The sequence below is a fragment of the Cottoperca gobio genome, chromosome 23 (genome assembly GCF_900634415.1).
Source record: "Cottoperca gobio chromosome 23, fCotGob3.1, whole genome shotgun sequence".
In the NCBI taxonomy this organism is placed as follows: Eukaryota; Metazoa; Chordata; class Actinopteri; order Perciformes; family Bovichtidae; genus Cottoperca; species Cottoperca gobio.
In genome coordinates, this window is record NC_041377.1 from 2110001 (window position 1) to 2120646 (window position 10646).

At 42.5% G+C, this 10646-nt stretch overlaps 1 protein-coding gene and 1 long non-coding RNA gene across 2 annotated transcripts in view; one reads left to right on the plus strand and one right to left on the minus strand.

Moving 5' to 3' along the window:
• LOC115028435 (uncharacterized) overlaps positions 1 to 3468 on the minus strand; it is a 25552-nt gene extending 22084 nt beyond the window's left edge. The window contains exon 1 of the long non-coding RNA XR_003834561.1: positions 3341 to 3468. This is a non-coding gene — a long non-coding RNA (uncharacterized LOC115028435). The remainder of the gene's footprint in view (positions 1 to 3340) is intronic.
• Positions 3469 to 5482: 2014 nt separating this feature from the next.
• Positions 5483 to 7151, plus strand: myf6 (myogenic factor 6). Its single transcript, XM_029462047.1, has 3 exons — positions 5483 to 6039; positions 6463 to 6556; positions 6625 to 7151. The coding sequence occupies exons 1-3, from the start codon at positions 5524 to 5526 to the stop codon at positions 6732 to 6734; spliced, it is 720 nt and encodes a 239-aa protein (XP_029317907.1). The 5' UTR covers positions 5483 to 5523; the 3' UTR covers positions 6735 to 7151.
• The last annotated feature ends 3495 nt before the right edge of the window (positions 7152 to 10646 follow it).

Below are 10646 nucleotides of genomic sequence, written 5' to 3' on the forward strand. Positions count from 1 at the left end.
ACAACCTGCCTAATTCCCAACTCCTGCAAAGTGGTTTTCAGCCGTGAAAGAATTTGTTCTTCTCAGCCAAAACCCAAAAAATTGTATTCTCAGCCCTAAAGATATGCAGCTTTTCCAAAAACTTAACTGATAACTCTGCAATGTTGGCAAGGTTGTGGAAATGGCATGTCCCAGTTTGTGTTACTGTCGCATAATCCATTTTCTGCAGCGGTTTGAACAAGACGACGGAGAACAAACAGGCAAGTAGCTCGAGTTGTAATATTGAGTGTGAACAGAAAATGGAAACACAGGTTTACGTCTCATTAGAGGCCATACTGATTACAAAATAATCTCTTGAAAGCAGAAGGATTTTGCAGGAGGAAGGGGCTGCAGATTACCTCCGCTAATAATTGCATGCACGGGTATGACATCTGAAGTTATTTCTGGCTGGTAATGAAACTGGCTAATGAGCAGAGTAACTAGAGAGGAGGAATGTCTGCTCATTGTAACCACCTGTTGTAGTCTTCGCTTATAGCCTTCCAATCCACACGGCTGCTAGTTGATGCCTTTTGTATTAGCGGCATTGAATTGCTCCTCTCCCCTTTACGACCGACAGTCTTTGTGTTTCTACAATTTACGTAAATACATTTCAATTTCAAATGATCATTACAAAACATAATGAAAATTAGGAATATAGGATTCAATTAACTAATTAGATAGCATTCTTGTTAACAACTCTAGTGACATTTCTTTGTTTGATAGTTTCAATTCGACTGTGTGCAATGTAGTGCAAGAGCTACTATCAAATATACATGCAGATGGTTGCAAAATCCATAACTTCATTGAGATATGAGCTCGTTTCCACTCGTTCACCAACCTCCCATTGCAGTTGGGGGACTTGGAGGCCCTGAAGGTTAAAGGGCCATGATCTCATTGTCATCGGGCCCATGACCAGGGTACTTAACCTCTTATTGGCTAATTCATATCCCAGGTGTGGAGCTAGGTTATATACGGTGTGTCCGTCACGGTGATCAGAGTTTCCTCTAAAACAGCCCAATGAGGCAGGAGGTCCAGTTAAGCTCGGGGAAGGTGGGGGGGGGCGGGGTGTAGGAGGAGCGTGAGGGGGGCGGAGAGTTTACAGAGGAGAGTTCATGTTCATCATCAGTTCTGTTTGTGACCCCCATGTCAGCACTGGTCCTAACTGGATCCCCCTTCTAACACTTGCTGGAGGGAGAGCACTCACACGGACCAGCGCTGATACGAACTGTGAAACAACACGATACCGCAGGCACGGTGTTAGGTTGTTCTTTTAAACTGTGGACATTTGAGATGAGGAACAGTTCTAATAACTTTCCTGAGGATAAGTGGAGCACTGCCTGGTGACCAACAACAACATATTAAAGTTATTATTTGGTCAATGTGATGAATTCACTCATACGTCATCAGATTACAGGACAATGCATATTCTCTTTTTTATATTCACGGCTTGATTCGACAAAAATATGAACAATTAAACCATTTAGTATCAAAAAAGTAAATTCCAATCATTTCACCAAACTAAAAGTAATTATTCTTTATTATATTACTGAAATACTGTTAGTGTCAACTAGTTGTGCCTTAAACAAACATAAGCATACTGCATTAATCTGTTTCTTCTTCTTTTTTTAAAGGATACGATCGATGTAGTAAAAATGAATCCGGAGCACACTGTGCCTGTATGTTATAATCTTTTTCTCTCTTCACCCCCCAGCGCCTGATCAATTATTCAAACGAGAACAAAACGTGCCACAGGAAGAGATACTGATAAAGTTCAGAAGGCTGCCAAACTATACTTTCTTTTAGTCTTCCTCGTGTGGCTGGAAACAGGTATGCAGGGAGGTGTTCACAGTTAGCTGTATGGCAAATATGTAGCAACCACCGCCTGTTAGCCTAGCTTAGCATAAAGACTAGCGACAGGGGGACTCTAATAAATTAAATAAATGAGAACCCAGTGGATCTGAATCACAGGGCAAACGCACATATTATTTTCCACTTTGGCACGGCCTTGGAGTTCTGCGCAACACAATCTAAAGAAGCGATATGTCTTACTGAACTTTTTACATAGTGTCAGCTCATACATGCACTCACATTTCATCAAACGTTTTCAGTATTTAGATGCAGAGTTCAGACTGCAGAGGTGTTGACTCTGAGCCTCTTTGGATTCAAGACAGATTTACGCCTTTCTGCAGACCCCGCCTCCTCGCCTGAGAGGCCAGATCCTCCAGTTTAAGTTTCTGCCCAGGCAATCCCATGATTCTCCCTGACAGCTGAAGCGTCAACCCCTTGACACTGACGGGAATTTATGGTCCGGTTCAGGATGCACAGTAGCCCCGGGGAGAGAATACAAGGATCGGGGCACAGCAGGGACACGTCTCAACTCGAAAACGTGTGCACTTCATTTTCAGCTCAGCTAATGAGACCAATTACAGCGTGACTTTGTGTTTGCATGAAAATAAGAAAGCGCTCGTGAGAGGGAACGCAGCATTAGTTTTGTTTAGATTTTTATGGTAACTATGGGATGCAAAATCTATCTTACCTGACAAAATGCACTCTGATACCAACACCTCCCACTCCAGAGAGGCACACACACACACACACACACACACACACACACACGATTTCTGCTGCATGGCAAGCTCACAAACAGCAAACCAATAATAAAAGCTATATTGTTTCCACGCATGACTGCCCCCGAGAATAACTCCCTTCGGTGTAAAAAAAACCCCTGAAGAATTCTCTTACATTTGCAGTATTTCATGAATACTGATATAGAGTAGTGTGCTTACAATTTTAACACGACTGACAACAGGATTAAAAGCGTTTTACAAGAGTACATTTGGCTTTCTTAGAAGGCATTAGAAGGTTCTGAGAATTAAATATTCATTCTGTCCTGTTGCATTAGCAGCGAGGAAATACCAACACATTGTAATTAGGGTTAAAATGTTAATTATAAACACCTGACATTTTCCATGTAATGTCATCTCGTGTAACAAAAGTGCTGATTCAGCCAAGCAGCTCCTGAAAGTTACAACTCTGAAGCAGTTTAAATGTCATGGACAGAAACTCCAAGCAGAGACAGCAATACAATAGACCACTGTTTAACACAGCAGGAAACACACACACACAGGTGTAATCAATAACATTAATTATGCACCTGCAGGACTGGGGGGGCAGAAGGCAGGATTCACCAGAGTTCGTGTCCTGCATTACGCACCTGGTTTTCACGCTTTTAGTGTACCGAACATAAAAATGTAGGAAAACATAAACACAATGTGAGTTCATTTAAACAACATTTGCTCATTAAGCCATACTTTCTACCCACCTGCAAGGCCTGTATTGAGCGCACAGTTTGCTTGACAAGAATCTTAGTGATGTAAAAAGCAGATCTCACAGCAGGCGTTGTGACCTGCACAGGTGGAACTAATAACGCCGATCAGGGCTGTGCGTCACTGCAGCGTCCCAGTAGGAAGTCGTTAGTGATGTTACTGACACCTGTGTTAGACCAGACAACCTGCACACTTTAAAACAGATACATTTAACTGAGTTGATATTAGTGATGAGACAGATAGAGTACGGACACCATTAACATAAGTGGAGCTGATTATAATACATTAAAAATAACCCACGAAATAATGCGAATGGGATATTTTAAATGTTCATAATTATGTGAGATATGCTGCATTCATTTGTCGTTGTCATGCATTTAACGCTTCTCGTGAGTCATTTAACATATGTTCTCATTTCCATCCTGTCACATACGCACGCACGCACACACACACACGCGCACGGTCGCAGTTTCAAACATGTGGTGAACACTGTGGATTCAAACACAACTACTTGGTTAGGGTTAGGAGTATGAACATTTAGTTACTTACTCTGCTTAGTAAACAAATCTGTATCTTTTTTACAAGGTGTAAAACCTCCTTAATTGATTATATAACTGTCTTTGTATTCACAGATTGAAATCACAACCAGGATATGAATAGTTTTTCTCACGTGGCTGCTCTTAATTAGCGTCTGTATAATATGACGTGAATGACCATGTTGACTGGTAATAGTATTTCAGACACCCTGGCAAATGATGAAAAAACCCCCCGTGACTCCACAACAACGTAACAGAAGCCGGGAGGGACGGGGGAGGGACAGGGTAAAAGTAAAACCCCACTAGAACGACAGCCATACAAAAATAGGAATCCCTCACATTCCCAATTGTAGACCTTTCAGGTTGCAGCAAAAAAAAAATGCCACAGGATATTTATCACCTCCTCGCTGGCTTTTATCTCTTTTATTAATCCAAGATGAATGAGCCACGTTTCTATTTATAACATCCCGTGCATGCGCTTCACAAAGCTGTTTTGACACGGCACATTCCAACATCTATTTATGTTGAGGATTTTCTACATGTTACAATCGGCCATACCATTCCCACCGGCTAAAACGGGCACACAAACTTTCAAAGTGTGTATAGGATTTTACTGCTTCGGTCTGTGAATGATGTTATATTCTCAGTGGGCATGACTGTTCCGCGCTTTTACCTTCACAAAGACGTTGGGTGACACGGTCAACCTGTTCTCCAGCATTAAGTGCTCCTAGTTTCTGAGTAACACTTTCATTATTTAGGTATACATCTCAAATCAAATGGAGTTTAGTTGTATGGGGACATCAGTCCAACATGTATGTCCGTGTCCACCTGATGAATGTAGGTCAAGTATTCGCTCTCCTTCCAGCTCTGTTTTGCTCCTCAGGGAAATATCTCACTTTTTAGCTGCTAAATGCTGCACTATATTCACCAGTCTGCAACCTTTTGAAAGCAGCTGCCGGCTGATGAGAGCGATCAGACTGAACCAAGACAGTAAGGCTGCAACAATGAACTCAAACGGGCTTATCCTCCTGCAGCACGAGTTACTTTGTCATTTTAGCTCTTATTCATCAGAAATTCTGCAAACATCTGAATCAAAATGCATTAATTAACAACTTATTGGCGATTGTAAGTGCAGAAGTATCTTATTAAAGAGCTAGAAACCCCCAAACCTTTATAAATAACCCTGTAATATTTGGCTTATAACAGCAAACGTGAGGGTTTGAAAGTGGCTGGTTTTACAACGCATGCAGTAAAGCCGTTCTCATATGAAAGTGGCACCAATAACTCCATATGCGTTAACATTCAGTGTTGCCCTCAACTGTGGAACAACAGTTTCATGTCTTTCACTTTCTTAGTGGCAGCGCTGGGAAATATCTCTGCTGCCATTTTGCCCGGAAACATCCGGTGACATTTGGATAGCTCCTGAAGGCCTTAATGTAGACCTATATGTATTTGCTGCACAAAGTCAGTTGGTTGTAAAGAGCCATTGAAAAAAAAAAAAAAAAAAACATGATGCAGTGTGACAGCCAAAGTGTTGGGTAGAGTTTCACATTCTATATATAAGCCTGGTGACTTGTGTCCCTGCTGCTCTGTTTAAATGCCAGAGTCCCACTGTCAAAACAGAGAGAGAGGGGAGCAACAATATGATGGACCTTTTTGAGACCAACCCTTATCTTTTCAATGATTTGCGCTATTTGGATGAAGGGGATCATGGACCACTACAGCACCTGGACATGTCCGGGGTGTCTCCTCTGTACAACGGCAATGACAGCCCGCTGTCCCCGGGCCAGGATAATGTTCCGTCCGAGACCGGAGGGGAGAGCAGCGGGGAGGAGCACGTCCTCGCGCCCCCGGGTCTCCGGGCACACTGCGACGGCCAGTGCCTCATGTGGGCCTGTAAGATCTGCAAGAGAAAGTCAGCGCCGCCGGACAGACGCAAGGCCGCCACGCTCAGGGAGAGGAGGAGGCTCAAGAAGATCAACGAGGCCTTCGACGTGCTGAAGAGAAAGACCGTGGCCAACCCCAACCAGAGGCTACCCAAGGTGGAGATTTTACGCAGCGCCATCAGCTACATCGAGAGGTTACAGGACCTGCTGCAGACGCTGGACGAGCAGGAGAAACCGCAAAACGGATCATCCCACAACTTTAAAGATCACAGTGTAAGATTTCCCATGACATTCCTCAGGAGTGTGCCAGTGTGCCTGTGGTATTCAGATGTCTTTATAATCACATTATGATGACTTAATGGTGTGCTTATTGTATCTGTAACACCCCTATAATATTCCTGCTTGGCATTATGATGTGTTTACTGCATGTTTATATCTCAGTGCCACTATTATATACTCTTATTCCATATGTGTGACATTCAGTAAGGATGTCCCTGACGTTAATGTTGGCCTCTTTATATATGTTTACGCACAATGTACAATAACATTCATCCTCTTCTTCTTTCTTTGTTTTTATTGGGTTTTTATGTATGTTATAAAAACTATTAGGCCTGTTTCTGAGTGTTGTTGATAGCTATGTTGATGCATGACATGAACCGACCAAGCCTGGATAACATGTGACGTTGGTTGTTACAGGTGGCGAGTCATGAGTGTCACTGGAAAAAGTCCTCAGAGTCCTGGCCGACCTCTGCCGACCATTCCACTGCCGCAATGATAAACCAGAGAGAAGGTACGTCTATCAAACTCCACTTACAGAAATAAACAACACCAGTGTGAGTCATTGTCCTTTGTTTCCAGGAACCAGTGAGTCTTCTGCGTCCTCAAGCCTCCTGCGTCTGTCCTCCATCGTGGACAGCATCACCAACGGCGACAAAGTCAACTTAAGGGAGGACGCCTCAGAAAACTGAAATATGAGCGAAGACCTCGACTAGACAGCAATTTTCAAATTTCAAATTTCCATTATTTATCCCTAAATTATTTCCATTATATTCAGCCACTCTGGCTTCTGTTGGATGTGTAGTCTTCATTTGTACAGCAGGAGCAACACATTTGTACATATTTTGTAATAATGTGATGTTTAGATTTATTTATTTTATATTCAGAAGCAGATCAACTCTTTTAAGAACGCTGATATTGTATTTAAATATTTGTACATAACTGACCAATACAATAAATTAAACTTTTGCAATACTCTAAACCGCTGTATCCCTCATTGTTCTAGGGCATGCTGGAAAAGTGGCTCCATTCCTTTAGGGTTGTGTTGCATCTGAGAAACAAAAGCATTGATATACAAATAGTAATTGTTGGGGTAAAGATTCTTTTTGCTACCAGTGAAATGTCCAAAACGTCAAAATGACATGTTTAAAGTTTCTCCTCAGACACAATTGGTGATTAAAACCTTATCTGCAAATAAAAGGTCACTCTACCCCTCACTGTATCTCTGTGTTTTACACCAAAAGTGAAACAACCCCATTACCAGTTCAAGGTCTTCCAGTTCCCCCAGCATTCACGGCTATTAGAAGTCCATAAAATCTGCTTAAACTACCCGAGAATATGTCTGCTGCTGGGCTGCTTCTCTTTGTTCCGACGGGCCTCCAGCAGGACTGATCCCACAACAGTAACTCGAGTCCCCTCCAAACACAGCGCGCCTCTCCTCTCCTATCAAATGTTGGGGACATGGAAATGTGGGCAGCGGGCTCGAGTGCAAAGCCCGCTGGGATAAAGAAGATATCTGAGCCGCGAGGTCTTAATTCATCATCACTTGCTTCGTCATCGCATGGCAAAGCGTTTACATGCGAGCTATTAAAACGCGTGACACAAAGCAAACGGCATGGGAATCTGTTGCGTCTTGTTTGTCGTGTATTGACATGAGAGAGAGAGGGAGGGGGGGGGGCGTTTGTTGATGATGTCGGGGTGTGCTGGTCTCCCTCAGATCTCTGTGGACGACACAAAGCCCCGGTTGACCTCTGGGACTCGGCCTCATCTCTCAGGCCTGCAGACACACACACACACACGCACACACACACACACACACACACACACACACACACACACACACACACATGTCCATGTAAAGTGTCACACATGTGTCAGGTTTATCCGACTTCAATGTAACATCCAACAAGAGGAAAACAAAGCTATTTTCAAAGAACCAGGGGGAAAGTTCAAACCACACTTAAGTTTGAAGGTCATCCCCTTTCTGGCGTTTTTAGTGTTTAAAAATGTGTTGAGTGACCGGTTAAGGATGTCGAGATGCTCCACACACAACTTAGAAGCTCTTTTGTGCCCACAGCTGTGAAACGTTTGAATGACACGTGATACTCGCATGTTTCCTGAGTTATAACAGACGTGTTTTGGCGTAATTCACGAGGTTTAATACGCATTTCTTTTATTCTTGCTTCTATTTGGGGTCATTCTGCACGATTACAATGTTTTACATTCTACTAAAAAGTAAAAGTTTGAAAGCAGGACTTGTATTCTTACACATTTATCCGTGTGCGATGAAGACTTGTTGCACCACTGATCTGAACTAGGAGCTAAAAAACATTTAGTAATCCAAATATTCTGCTTCCTGTAGAAACCAGACAGAAACGTGAAACCCCCCAAAACAGTAATGCGATTTTAATGGCCTCCTGCCCACTCACTCAATCTGATAGCAGAGTTAATTCACTACATTTTGCAGCTCCACGGGTATCTGCTAATATAATGTCTGATCGGTAATGACCTAAACAGCAACAATCACAGTTTGTCCTAGAAAAAGAAGTGTTTGGTTCAACGTGAGTCTAAAAAATCTAATTTTCGGTGCACATATTGCATATAAACCTGTTGTGTTTGCTGTACAAACTCAACACCCAGCTGTGTTTTGAACCGTCTCTGTTATGTTTCCTCCATCAGACTCCAACTGAGCCCCAACTTTCTCTTGTCTAGCTTTACAGGGGATTTCGGTGTTACCGATGACACCATATAATTCTCGTTTGGCTGTGAAGGCAGTGTTTTAAAAGTCAAAGCTGATGAAAGGCAAGCAGTTATAGGAGAGGAGGGGGGGTTAAGCCTGGAGGCTGAATGCTCTGATTTATCCAAGACTTTCCTTGAATATCCTGCAGCCGAGCTGGCAGTGCACCGCTCTCTGCTCCCTGCCAAACAAATGCTGTTGCCACTCAAAACAGTTTTTGTTTTATTCATTCTTGTGGGGAAAGGAAAGTTGACTCTCTGTGGAGGAAAAATAGCTTTTTACCAAAACACTACAAATCTTTGAAAAAGACAATATTTTTCTGTATTAAACTGTATTTAATTGTTGAAGAACATCTGCATAAATATGTATTATCTCTCCACTTGCAGAGGAAATATTAAAAACCCCTTTTTCACCAGCAGTATTTTGGCGGTTAAAATACACAAACATATGATTCAATGCGGGCTTTCATTTCATAAAAAGGAGCTTTTAGGGAGGTATTTATTTTTGCAGGAACGTAAGTGACAAATTGCCTCTGTCAGGGGGGGGGTTTGTGTTGCACCAAATAAGCAGCATATTAAGTCAAAGCATGAGGCCGTTTAGAAGAAATAAGGTTTTCAGACGTGAGGGAGATGGACATAAAAGATCACCTCCTGCCCTTCACTTAACTCTGCCTCTGACCCCTGAGAACAACAAGAAAGCAAACTCAAGGAGTTCCCAAGAGACCAGCCGAGCGCACAGATCCCAGCAGCGCTCTGCGCGCCACCACTGCGCCACTACGAGGATCCAACACCATGTGCTGCGCCAATCCAGCCTTCATTATCTATCGTTTGATTGCAGCTTTTCCTCATCGTCCACGTTGTTCTCAGCACTCAACTGCATTTGATCTTCTCAGCAGCTACGAGCCGATGTCTTCTTCAGCTGTGCCCTAATCCAAACTCCGACGGCAATTCAGAGGCAGCAGCAAATAAGTGGTGTTTTCTTAGGTGCGCACAGTTCCCAGAGAAGGGTGCTCGCCAAACGTTTTGACACATTGTGAGAATATCCGCATTGTATCCTTGTAAGCTGTCAACAACATAATTACCTAAACTTGTCTGCTCGTCAGGGTCGAGCTGCAAAAAGAAACCAACCCTTCAATCTAATAATCTGTGTTTCTGCAAATAGAGAGGCAATTACATTTCACTCCAGAGCAGTTTCAACAATGTCAACATCTTTATTCTCTAGAATCACACGTCAACAGAATGAGGCAGAATCTCTACTCATGTGCAGAGTTGTGTTCTCATGCTTAGATTTAGATTTAATTGGTTATACGTATATATTTAAATTCTTTATTTAATTCAATAACTCACCTTTGATGCTGTTCTAAAAATAAAATCCTTCAAATCTTTTTATATATCTCCCGAATCATATCTGTGAAAGCATATGAAGCTTTCATTTAAATGGAAATGAGAGTTGACACAATGTCTGATCTTCTATTATAATATTTGACACTACCTTGAAATACCTTGAGATGGTTTGATGTGCAAAAATGTAAAATATCACCGCTTCGCTTTATTTTCACTTTAATAAATAAAAGCCACGCTGAATGTTCTTCACTAACAACGTTGCATTCCTCATTGGCCCTTAAACCCTCCGTCCTCCACTTGAATACAACTCCTGCACCATCTGTTGTGTGCTGAATTGAAGCTCTTGAATTGTGTCAATAACTTTTAATGGCTAAAATTTGGTCCTTGGAGGCAAAATGGCGCAGGGAATTGGGCTACGGTGTCAATTGTGTAATTACTGTTTTAATGAGCTTTGGCAAACACGGATCACCTCATTCACACAGCACCTTCAGTGATGAGCTCGGGGTGGTTAGAGGGGGCTTACC